This window comes from Pelobates fuscus, chromosome 1 (assembly GCF_036172605.1).
Source record: "Pelobates fuscus isolate aPelFus1 chromosome 1, aPelFus1.pri, whole genome shotgun sequence".
Taxonomy (NCBI): domain Eukaryota; kingdom Metazoa; phylum Chordata; class Amphibia; order Anura; family Pelobatidae; genus Pelobates; species Pelobates fuscus.
Window position 1 is genome coordinate 302,523,184 of NC_086317.1, and position 12,896 is coordinate 302,536,079.

At 39.0% G+C, this 12,896-nt stretch overlaps 1 protein-coding gene across 2 annotated transcripts in view; it reads right to left on the reverse strand.

Moving 5' to 3' along the window:
- Positions 1 to 276: 276 nt before the first annotated feature.
- Positions 277 to 12,896, reverse strand: part of GCC2 (GRIP and coiled-coil domain containing 2) — a 100,634-nt gene continuing 88,014 nt past the window's right edge. Inside the window, exons 18-23 of one of the 2 annotated variants that reach the window (XM_063458078.1) lie at positions 10,993 to 11,169; positions 8,371 to 8,588; positions 5,004 to 5,189; positions 3,427 to 3,578; positions 2,173 to 2,374; positions 277 to 2,011 (exon numbers count right to left, since the gene is read on the reverse strand). In XM_063458078.1, the coding sequence (XP_063314148.1) occupies positions 1,941 to 2,011; positions 2,173 to 2,374; positions 3,427 to 3,578; positions 5,004 to 5,189; positions 8,371 to 8,588; positions 10,993 to 11,169 (1,006 nt within the window). In that variant the 3' untranslated portion in view covers positions 277 to 1,940. Of the gene's footprint in view, positions 2,012 to 2,172; positions 2,375 to 3,426; positions 3,579 to 4,994; positions 5,190 to 8,370; positions 8,589 to 10,992; positions 11,170 to 12,896 lie in introns of both variants that reach the window. The other variant, XM_063458087.1, reaches the window with a different exon arrangement.

The following is a 12,896-nucleotide window of genomic DNA, read 5'->3' on the forward strand; positions in this document are numbered from 1 at the left end:
ACACAGACACACTTATTTCCAAGGTTCATGTTAACATATCAAATCATAGTATTGTAGACAGATTAGATGACCAACAGTTTAGAAATTATAGTTGTAATGGAACCCTCCAACATGCTGTGGAGGTTATGAAGACATAGTGCCCTAGTGTTCCCAATAAAGGTTTGCTACTGGTCTGACAACTTTTAATTCTGGGGTGATAGCAGAAGCTCCATGAATGAGCTTCCTGCTCTCAATGGATGGAGTGAGTGGCAACTGGCAGACCTAAATAAGTTACATGAGGGGACGCCTGCTCACTCCTGGCACAATAGCCACTACAGCAGACTGTAGTTGTTATGGTGCTTGGAGTGTTCCTTTAAAATCCAAAATTACATTATAAACACAAAAAGTAACAAAAGACTATTTAATACAAAAAGTGAACACATTTTAACATATGTACAATAACATAATCATGAATCCGAACTGGTTGTTTCTTTTCACAAAATCACATCAAATTGTTTTAAAATATTAGTGTTACTTCCCATTCGGGTTGCCAGATCACCATTTTGTTAAGAGGAGTTTATTTTAAAAAAATATATTTTTAGAAGAGTTCTTTAAATAATGGTGCAATCCTGGAAGGCATATGGTGGGACAACCATATCGAACTCTTAATATATGGATCCATAGGTCTAAACTGTGGCGCGATTATCCACTACATATCTCATAATACTCCTACGCTCAAATGTCAAAGTTAGTCATCATTAGCCAACATAATATAAAATCTCTTCAAAACTCCGTAAGCAGCAGAATAAATCAACCATTCACGCATTATTGTAAATTTCTACTTGTAAATCTTCAAACTTCCCACCTTGGACTTATCAAAATGGTAAAACACAGAGCATGTCCTCTAAATTGCACCGAACATGATGTAATTAAGGCACTGGCGGAGACATGATTAAACAGCTGCAACAACTAGTCATCTACAGAACTAAAGAATAATTCAGAATGCTAAAATACAGAAAGAATTGGTGATTTTTCACATTATTAGTTGGGATTAGAAAAAAAAAATGTACTAGGTACAACATTTATGCAACTCAAAGAATTAAAACCATTACAAAGAAGAACGTTGTGCATGATGGGTGCATTAGAGTGTACCTATAGAACTACATATTGCGGACATAAACAAACAAACAAGAACACTACCCCCCTCCTCTCAAAAAAAAAAAATAACCCCCCCACTTTAAAGACAAACAAAGACAAACCCCCCCAAAAAACAAAGACAACTGCACAGTATATTTTTTAGTTAAATAACCATGAATACATGAGAATACCATGTTATTTATGTTTAAAGAGAAAATGATCTCCTCATTTCCCTTTTCTGAAACCTATGCAACAAGTGAAAGGCTTTTGTCTCTTCTCACTCGGTATCAGTATCTGAGTTAAAGGGAACCATCCAGAATAGATTGCTGAAAATTAAGCAGCTAAGATGTTGGAGGGGTTTCGTTTTTCAAGTAAAAACCTAAATAACTCTTCAATATACAATACTATGACATTTATTCCAGATAGGGATATAGCATTTATTGTCATACAATGTTGGTGTTGGTGCTACCAAGGCTGATTCGTGAGAACAATGCCACAATCTAATAACAGGCATCAAACTATACCGAAGAAAGAAAAGGAACACTTGTATTAACGCCCAACCCCGCACTAGTTTGTATTTCATGGAAAAGGAAATCCAATAACTTCTTTTAAAAAAGTTTTCTAATGACAACTAAATAATCAATCTGGGGGAAAAAAACAACTGTCATATCAAATTCAAAGCTTTAAAACGCAGGGTAGAAAAAAACCCCACCAAACAAATGTCTTATCATGGGGTGCAAATAAAAGTTAAATAATAAAAGTAAAAGTAAGGAAGTATGTGCAATCCTGGAATGTATTGTGTGCATCTGTACATATCCTTGGTACTACCGGAGTCCTGACCAGCTATGCAAGTAGGAAGCCCAACCTGCGGGACGAGCATCTGCTTCTTCTTCACCTTTGAAAACAAAGGAGGTAAATATTTATTTAAAAAAAAAAAAAAAAAGGTCCTCACATTGTCATGACATCAAAGATGCTTTTTAAACTGTACTGAAAGCGATTTAGTATTAAGTGTACTGATGGAGCATACTTTCTAATGCATCACGCGCTTCACCATACCTTGAGCAATAGCAACCATTTTCGCCTTCTCCTCCGGACTTAGCTGCAACATGGTGTCTATGACAGGAAGGAGGCGCTGTCTCTCACTGCCTGCCTTCAGAAATATGAACTGTAGCAGCACATTCTTCAGATATTCCAAATTTGCCACAGATTTCTCTCTCTCCTGATTCCTCTCCAAGCGCCGAATTTCGTTCTTAAGAAGCTAACAAATAAGCACAAAACATAAAATTGGTTGCCAGCTAGATGCCTCAAATAAAATGTCTAAACATGCTGACAGAGTTATTCTGTAAATGTAATAGTATTAGAAAAATGTAGGTGGCATATTAACTTGAATTAAACTATAAAATAAGATTTTAGGGATTAAAGTCACAAGTGCACTCAACAGTAAATGCAATTTAAGTGAATTTGTGAACAGAATTCTGTCCCTTATTGTGATCTGTCTTTGTAGAGCTATTGTGAGAAAGTTGATTACAAGAGCAAAAAGATTAGTTTAAGACACATTTACACACACTTAGGCAGTTTTCTATGTTTAAACATGGAGTCGGACTGCAGTAAAATATCCACTAGGACAGGGAAAAACACTTGCAAAAACTAGTGGGCGGCTGTGCCTCTTGATGAAGATCTCTCCAGTTCAACAATAGATTGCACAGTAATCAATGAATTGGTCATGTTAGGATGACATGCCAGAACCTTGTTTCCTAAACCCCAAGATCACTGGGTGATCTTTTGCATGTCCACTTATTGAAAAATGTAATCTAGGGCTCACAACTTCAAGTCCTACGCCAACAGGCCTAAATCCTACTTGCCATTGCACGCCTTGCGAATCCACGGCACATTCACCAAGGCTGAATTTTCACTCACCAAAGGCTTGTAAAAATGTTGAGCCTTGACTTAATACATTAAATTAAATTATTAATTTCATCACTATTAGAGAATAATAAGGTGTGAAAAATTGCTAGGTTTTACTTAGTCAGAGAGAGGAAAGATATTTTCCTTTGAAGTTCCTACACTAAGGTGAAAATAAGCTTGAAATGCCTAATTTCCAGCATAACAAACACTGATCAGAAATTACTGACAAAAGTCTACAATTCAAATTAGTTTGATGAAGCGAGTATGATGAAATATACATATTGACCAATTCCTCCTTAAAATAGTGGTCAAGTTGTTAACAGTCATTCACCATTGTAGGAAGAAAAAAAAAATTCTATTTACAATACTGGAAAAGTTAAGGTGCAGATGAAAACAAAGACTTACTGTAATTTGTTCCATAAGAATGGCATTAGTTGCTTCTGTTTCATGAAGAAGCCCACTTAGATGATCAACACTCTTTGATGTGGTAGTTAGTTTCTGGGCCAGTTCTTCTTTAGAAACCTCTGGTTGCCATAACGTAGGTTCTGTTGATTTATCTAGTAAATAATTTTAGCGGAAATAGACATAATTATCTTTGGAAACTTTGATGTATCTTATAAAAAACAGAAAAACTATGGACACATGCATATTTAAAGGGACACTATAGTCACCAGAACAACTACAGCTTATTGCATTTGTTCTGGTTAATAGAACCATTCCCTTCAGGCTTTTTGCTGTAAACACTGTATTTTGAGAGAAAATGCAGTGTTTAACAGTGTTGCAGTGATAACTTCACTGGCTAGAGCTGCATGCAGACACTGAACTTTCCTCCAGAGATTCATTGATTCCATTCATCTCTATGAGGAGATGCTGATTGGCCAGGGCTGTGTTTGACTTGTGTTGGCCCTGCCCCTGCCCCTGATCTGCCTCCTTCACAGTCTCAGCCAATCCTATGGAGAAGCATTTTGATTCTCTTAGAACAACACTTCTGATGTCAGCAGACAGCTTGCAGGTCTGAGGCAGACAGGTGCAGAGACAGCAGCTTCAGGCTTGAATACAAGTAAGATTTTACTATATTTAGACAGGCAAGAGGAGGGCAGGGGGGCTAGATAGTGGTTTTAAAACTATGGGGTCAGAAATATACATTTGTGTTCCTGACCCTATAGTGTTCCTTTAACCCAAGGCTTTGTACAAAACCTGATCTAATTTAACATGGAGACAAGTACTAGATCAAATTTCAAATAAATGCCATAATACAATAATATAATATACTCTCTTTTACATTTAGCTTCCATTTTACCACTAGCGAATGTCAAAAGGTTCCTATATTACTATATGGTTTGGCACACACATACTAAAAGCAACCAGCAAGTGATAGTTTGAAAATGTATTATTATGGACAATGCTCTAGACACCCCAAAAAAAATTTTGCTTTTCAAGATAATGTACAATTAATTTACAATGCCTTTAATGTTCTAATTGGCACTGTCCAGATCATTGTGATCATACCGAAAATACAAAACATCAGGCACCATTGGCACAGCTTTTAAGTCTGAATACTGCAATTTTTATTCAGATAAAAGCAATGCCAAATAGATTTGTACACAATACACACGAGTGTCCTACAAAGACTTGCCTAAGAAACACTTTCACATTGTCGCACTACATCACAAAGCGTGATCCAATGGACTAAATATGTTCAGAAGCTTTGATCCAACAAAGGCTTTTATTTAATAGGCTTTCCCAATTATTCCAAAATTAATTATTCCAAAAAATCCCATAGACTTTAATGGTTAATTCTGTAGATACATTATTTTGAAACATTTTCTAACAGTAATAAATCATTTGGAAAGCTTATTAAATTAAAATTTAAAGTTAAAAAGTTCATCCAGAAATTTAACCTAAACTTTCACACTAGTCTAAGATTTACAGAATAAAGAGTCACAACATCCACTGATTGATTTTAGACAGACTGCACTCACCAGGTCTTAGATCAGATGAGTTGAGAAGCTGCTCTAATGATGCCACGTGCGTACCAGCAGAAGACACAGATTCAGTGTCTGTTGTTTCCATCCCTTCTCCTTCTTCTCGAGCCACAGAGTACATATCCAGGAGGGGAAGGTCAGTCGGTCTTCTTTCTCTAAAATTCTTTAATGATTGTTGGGAACCTGAAAGGTAAATATGATATCTCAAAGTTCTGAAAACAAGATGTTGAGGAATATACTACATGTGTTTGTGACAGAAGCTCCCGTGCCACTGACTTTTGGAGATGCTTGAAGGACTGCCTTTTACTCATAGACTATAGGCCTGGTCCAAAAACACCTAAAAAGGCTGTTGTCACTGTGGCAAGGACTATGGGGTCCCTGGGGGATTGCCTGGACTCATCTTACACATTGAGTGCCTGACCGGGACATACCCTGAAACACTCTAACAATTCCTCAATTCGGGACTGTGCCAGGGTCTGGTAAAACTTTAAGTGGATACTGCTCGGACCCCCTCAGTCCAGGAACCCATTTTGTGAGACCAGGACTAACGCACGCATGGAACTCCTCGCAGGATTGGAGAATAGCCGCAAATCATTAAAACTTTAACACGCTGTAACTTGGGCACAGATTTTTCTACCGGGGAGGGACAATTGTACTGTGTGCTGCATTGTATGGGGGACCCCTGGAGGGCATGTCAACACTGTTCTGTATAAATAGCTGTGTTTTGTGCAATAAAGATCATTCTATCCCCTACATTCAGTCTTGACTAATGTGTAGGAGAAAAGCTATAATCACTGCTTTACAGGAGAGATGGTCTCTTGAGTAAAGAGAGCTATGTCTGTTGCAGCCTGGTCAAGTGGAAAAAGTAGTCAAAGACCCCAGTTACGCAAAAGGATTTGTAGTGATCCATAGTTCCCTGGTAGAAGTAAGGAAGCTGACCTGGCTAAAGTGCTCAGAGTACAGAGCTCAGTCACAACGTTATACAGTATTTGTACGTTATTAAAAGATTAATTCATAATTTCCTTTACAAATGCAGATATAAACATTTGATTTAAGTGCCATATTACATACACATATTACATACATATTGATTTAAAGAATTTCAAACTCTCTCTCTCTCTCTCTCTCTCTCTCTCTCTCTATATATATATATATATATATATATATAGTGTAGATCGGATTAGCCGTATTAGTCCAGTAGACAAGATGCCAAAATACCAGAGTATTGCAGTATGCAATTATAACTTTTTTTTATTGGACTAACATAATATTTTAAAGACACGCTTTCGAGAGTTTTCCTTTCTTCCTCAGGTCTGAAGCAGAGTGCCTAAGGAAGAGAGGCGAAAGCTTGTCTTTGAAATATTATGTTAGGTAAAAGGTCTTATTGCCCACTGCAATACTCTGGTATTTTGGCATTATAATATATACAATTCCTCAATTCCTTTTAGGCACTTTTTTTTGCATGTTATAATGATCTTGAAATGAAAAAAATTGAGCAGTTAGAAGATTAGATGAGATTTTAGAGAATAAACACATGCCGACAAACACAAGAACATCTAGTCTCATTCCATCAGACACATTTAACACCATTTTTAACATAAAGAAGAGTAAAAACAGAAACAAGGTAGAAATCTGTTCATGTTTTACACCAATAACCCTGCATAAAGCATTGGCAAGACTGCTACAGGACTGAATTGGACAGAAGCTGAGAGGTTATGTAATCACACTGGCCATATATTACTGAATCAACAGAAGGAGAAAATAAAAGAAAGAAAAGCCAAGTCAAGTAAATGGACAAATACAAGCAAGCATAATGAACTTACAAGTGTCAAGGGATTAGGTGAGATATTAATTTGGACAAAATCGACAATACATGACCAAACAGACATGATTCACTGGGAAATTCTCAAGACAAGGCTCTTGACTAGGTCACAGCTTGCCGTAAGTACATAGCCATGCTAATCCTGAAAATCAGCAAGGACTTGGCAGCACAATACCAGCAAACAGGAATATAAAGACAAATAAGATTTCTGGACTATAGAATGCATTGTATATGTGAGGCAGGTTATGTTATTGTGTTAACTTCTGAACGTCTATTCTGTAATATTTTCCTGAGACACCTGCAGCCTGTAACATGTTTTCCCAGTGTCCCTCCCACACAGCATCCAGCTGAGCACACAAGTTGCTTTTAATGGACAGCAAACAAGGAACACAGCATGTGTAGATTCTCCATGGTTTATTTTGTGAGGGACCATTTGCACTTACAAAAAAAATAAAATAATAATAAAAATATAATCACGTGCACAGATGAGACAACATACACATGAAAACATTTTTATTTTAATGTGAAATTCATATTTTAACAAAAACATGGTGAAAAACAAAAGCTCAGGCTTAATTTACCAAATCAGCCAACTCCCAATTTACAAACAGATATGCTTTTGTAAGAACGAACAAACGTTTATTTTATTATGGATGAATAGGTTTCTGAGAGGTTAACATGTAGGACAACTTCCAACAATCCTTATTTTCAAATGGAAAACAAATATCCATTTGTCGAAGTGAAAAATCTCCCCAGGTTAACCAATGAATTGTCTTGCTTCTTACTGAACTCAGTTATTTTGTAGGACTAATTAACAAGAAATAAAATATCAATGGTTTTTCTGATTGGTAGGGTCAATAATTGATCACTAATGCAAAACAGAGCATGAGTATACATTTAAATATTTAATAACAAGTCTGTGATAGACACATTAAAGGGACACTATAGTCACCTGAACAACTTTAGCTTAATGAAGCAGTTTTTGTGTATAGAACATGCCCCTGCAGCCTCACTGCTCAATCCTCTGCCATTTAGGAGTTAAATCCCTTTGTTTATGAACCCTAGTCACACCTCCCTGCATGTGACTTGCACAGCCTTCCATAAACACTTCCTGTAAGAGCCCTATTTAGGCTTTCTTTATTGCAAGTTCCGTTTAATTAAATTTTTCTTATCCCCTGCTATGTTAATAGCTTGCTAGACCCTGCAAGAGCCTCCTGTATGTGATTAAAGTTCAATTTAGAGATTGAGATACAATTATTTAAGGTAAATTACATCTGTTTGAAAGTGAAACCAGATTTTTTTTTCATGCAGGCTCTGTCAATCATAGCCAGGGGAGGTGTGGCTCGGGCTGCATAAACAGAAACAAAGTGATTTAACTCCTAAATGACAGTGAATTGAGCAGTGAAATTGCAGGGGAATGATCTATACACTAAAACGGCTTTATTTAGCTAAAGTAATTTAGGTGACTATAGTGTTCCTTTAAATATGAAGTAAGAAATATCAAGGCTATCAATAAGATGGACAGATTTTCTTTGAACTTACTTGAAACAGAGGATTCGTTCTTGATTTGGAAGAGCTGTGATTCTACCTTAGTCAACTGTTGCTGTAGAGTCTCCACTGTTTTCCTATGATCATCTTGCATATGTCTGATTTTGTCCTGAAAGCTGTTCCTTTGAGCTTCAATTTGGGCGCTGAGCTGGCTGATTGCCTGTGCATGCTCAGTTTTAAGAATCACATTCTCAGACTGCGCTGTGCATAATCTGAAATATTAAATATTTATTAGCAGCAAGCCAGAGACTCGGTTGAACATAGGCCAATATTCAAACTTAATGACTAGTAATGCATGAACACAATCAATTCATATAGGGATTCAAGTGGTGAGCCAAACACATGGACTTATATATCGTCATTCAACGAGTCTGCAGAAATCTAGCCATGGACAGTTGTTATGACTCACTATTTAGAAAGGAATCAGGTTTATGTGTAAGCGTGTGTATAAGGCAATATTCTGCTGACAGGGGAATCTATAGCATTGAGGGCTGAAATCTAAAACAAATACAATGTTAAAGGGTTTCTCCAACCACCATAACCATTTCAGTGATTTGAAGTGGCCATGGTGGTACTAGTCCGTATGTGCAGTGTTTCTGCTTGAAACATGCACATACAGAGTTATTTTCCATTGTGTACTTGGGGCTAGTTGCACCCACACCAAACACGACTTAGGCAGCCCAGAGCTGTGCTGTGAGAGAGAGTTTTCCCCTTCCCTCATCCTACTTGTATTGGTATTTATACAAATAAGTAAATTACCTATCTGTCTCAGATTGCGCGCATGCGCTCTGAGCCAGCAAAATGGGCCAATCACAAGCTTCTCTATGAGAAATCTGCGATTGTACTGTGCAAGGCCCATGTGACATCAGAAGGAGATGTGAAAGTAAGCGCCCGGAGCTGGATTCCAGGTAAGTAAAATGCATCTTAATAATATTGCCCAATAGGGTATTTTACACCAAAAGGTGAATATTGTCTTAAGGAATTGTGGGAATTATACACACTCACAAATAACAATATCACTTTTTTTTTTTTTTTTTTTTAAATTCTTTATTTTTGGTATGCAGGTAGTTACAACAGTGCCTGTGTCGCCACAACAGCATTGACAGGCTCGATTTTCGTAGACATATGATAGCATTATTGTGGCAAGTCGGGTATGCATACATTTTTTAAATGAAAAAGGTTAAACAATAGCGTCATACGAAGTTATGGCAGAGTTAACAGCTCTTTTAAATTTTAGATATAAGTTTAGTACACGTCGATAAAACTTTATAGCTGAGTTATAAATGCTTATTTATGTAAGTATGCTACGATTAATAAGTTACAAGCTTATATGAAATTCTGTCAGGTGCAAATTTCTCCACCCTGCTTAAGATTAACCACCAGGGGGCAGCGAGTCACTGAGCTAGCCAGAATTAGCTTTCATGCAGGTTCAGGCAATTTCAGCTGATATCTATGCAGGTTAGCAGTGATTCTATCTATTGCATTAAAATCAAGGATAATAATAAGAGGGGTGTGCTAGACTAAATAGTGTACAGTGCTCTGCTGGGGTTTAGGTACATACATAGATATATATACAGCCGCTTAGCTACTCCTGCCGCTGCGCTGGGTCGGCTGGCATCCTGGCCGCCATAAAGTCTCTTATATTTCACGCTGGTTGCTTAATTGCTTCGGGACTTGCTAGCCAGGGGAGTGTTTGTTTTTGTGTTTCTTCCAGCATCAGCCTTGGGTGCAAATACTGCCTGCGTGCTGTGTCCGCTGCTTTGTGTGGGCAGAGTGAGAGTCCACTAACGGTGCTTGGGGGCTGCTAGCAGAGGTGTCTTGCAGGGCAGATGGCCCCCCCGGACGGGAATGGTCGCTGCTTGGTCACCCGTCCCCTCAGTGCTGCTGCTGTACGCTTGCTGTGGTGGCATGTGTGGTTGCGGGGGTAAGCATGGACATTGCCGCTTCCCTGTATGGCGGGATCTTCTTTCAGGAGCGGTTTTGTGAGGAGAGTGGAAGGGAGGTTTTACCTTCATGCAGTCGGCGCACGTGGCGCCCGCCATCTTGGAGGCAGCGATCTTGCTCCCCTGCCTCAAATGCAGAATCCCGCCCATGGCCACCGGGTGGGGACCGGGATCACCCCCCCGGTCCATAGGGGGGGGAACGGAGCCGGGTCTGCGCCGATCAGTGCTTTTGGTCGGGCTCTGTGGTGCAGGATAGCGAGGCAGCGGCCGTCTGCCTCGCTCACCGCCGGAGAAGGCCCGGGTTAGGGCACCATGATCCTCTCCCCTAGGGGACTGTAGCTCAGCGAGCCAGCCTCTCCCCAGGTCCAGCTGTACCTCGGCACTGGGCGTTTGTGTTGTCGGTCTGCCTAAGTTGAAAAACATAAGTTTTCAGCGTGTTGTTGGTGAAGTTTTGCCGGAGCCGCTCTGACCTGCGGCCATCCAGCTCGGCGGCCCGGCCCCGCCCCCCAATATCACTTTTTTATTCAATAGAAGATACCCCCTTATAGGATATGTTTTGCTTATTGAGTCCCATGGTGTAGAAAAGGTTTAAAACTCCTCAAAGTGCATTCGTTTTTAGAACATGAGGAATAAATGATGACATTACTAGTCTAAACGGATGTGCACGACTCACTTCTCTCTAAGTTCTGCCTCTTTTGTAACAGTCTCTTGTAGCATCTTGTTGTGTCTCTCAAGCAGTGTGTCATGTTCAGACTGTAAAGCAAGCAACTCAGATGTATTGATCTGCAGGTTCTGTTGTGTCTCTTGCAGCTTAGCTTTTACCTGGTCCAGCATTATCTGCAAGTGCTCCCTAAAATGGGGAAATATAAAGAAATAGCATGGATTATTCCAAATAAAAATACTTTCAATAATGCATTTTTGCTGTTTCGGTACAGAATATTATGCAGAACAGCTTGCTATACCATATATACTCGAGTATAAGCCGACCTGAATATAATTTTACCACAAAAAACTGGGAAAACCTTTTGACTCGAGTATAAGCCTAGGGTGGGAAATGCAGCAGCTACCGGTAAATCTCAAAATAAAAATAGATCCCAATAAAATGACTAATTGAGGCATCAGTAGGTTGAATATTTTTTTTGAATATTTATTTACAGTGTGTATAATGAATGCAGTGTGTGTGAGTGTATATAATGAATGCAGTGTGTGTGTATATAATGCAGACTGTGTGTGTATATAATGCAGACTGTGTGTGTTTGTGTGAATGCAGTGTGTGTATATATATAATGCAGATAGTGTGTGGCATGGGCTGAGCAGTGGGGAGCCGGCAGCAAGCTGTTACTTACCTTTCCAGCAGCTCCCTTCAGCTCCCCAGTGTAAATCTCGCGGTCTGCGTGCCACGCGGAGCGTTGCCATGGCTCTGACGGCCGCAGGACTCGCGAGATTTACACTGGGGAGCTGAAGGGATTTGCTGGAAAGGTAAGTAACAGCTTGCTGCCGGCCCCCCCCAGGACCGCCGGGCTCATCCTGGTCTGTATTATGGCAATGTGAGTTGCCATAATACAGACCCTGACTCGAGTATAAGCCGAGGGGGGCTTTTTCAGCATAAAAAAAGTGCTGAAAAACTGGGCTTATACTCGAGTATTTACGGTACATTTATTTATTTATAAAATATTTTACCAGGAAAGATACATTAAGATTTCTCTCATTTTCAAGTATGTACATACAAGGTCAATTGTGTTATTTTCCAAAAATTGTTTCACAAAGCTTCTAATTGTGAATTGTTACAAGCAGAAGCTGGAGTAGTGGTAACTTTCCAGCTGGGTTTAATGGAAAAGAGAAAATGTTGGCAAATTAAAATTGAACAAATATGGAGTTATTTTTAAAACCGTGAAAACATCTAGTGATAATCTACAAAAGAAATCATGTTGCGATAAATGAAAACTAAATTAGGGGCAAGATGAGATGAAAGCTATAAAAGTACTTTGTACCAGTCAATTTCAATGTGATCGGTGCATTATGCATGTTAGACCAGCAATTTGCTCAGTTTACAGGAATGAACTATGAGCCTAGAATGAGATTGCCATGCAATCAGTTGTCCACATGTTCTGCAGATTAAACCATACGCTGACAAGGTTTAGCAAGACACCATCTTGAGTAGATAGCAGTTGCTGCATGTTCCAGTTGGGATTAATGGTAGCATTGTCTAATGATCTGTGCAAGTCAAATGTGGAAAACAAAGACAGCAGACCCTGTCAATGGCTAATTAAAAACACAAAGAGACACTGTGTAAACAAGTCTTAGCCATAATTTTTTTATGTTGATTCTCCTTAACCCCTTAAGGATACATGACATGTGTGACATGTCATGATTCCCTTTTATTCCAGAAGTTTGGTCCTTAAGGGGTTAACCCCTTAAGGACACATGACATGTGTGACATGTCATGATTCCCTTTTATTCCAGAAGTTTGGTCCTTAAGGGGTTAAAGGACCACTATAGGCACCCAGACCACTTCAGCTCAATGAAGTGGTCTGGGTGCCAGGTCCATCTAGAGTTAACCCTGCAGCTGTAAACATA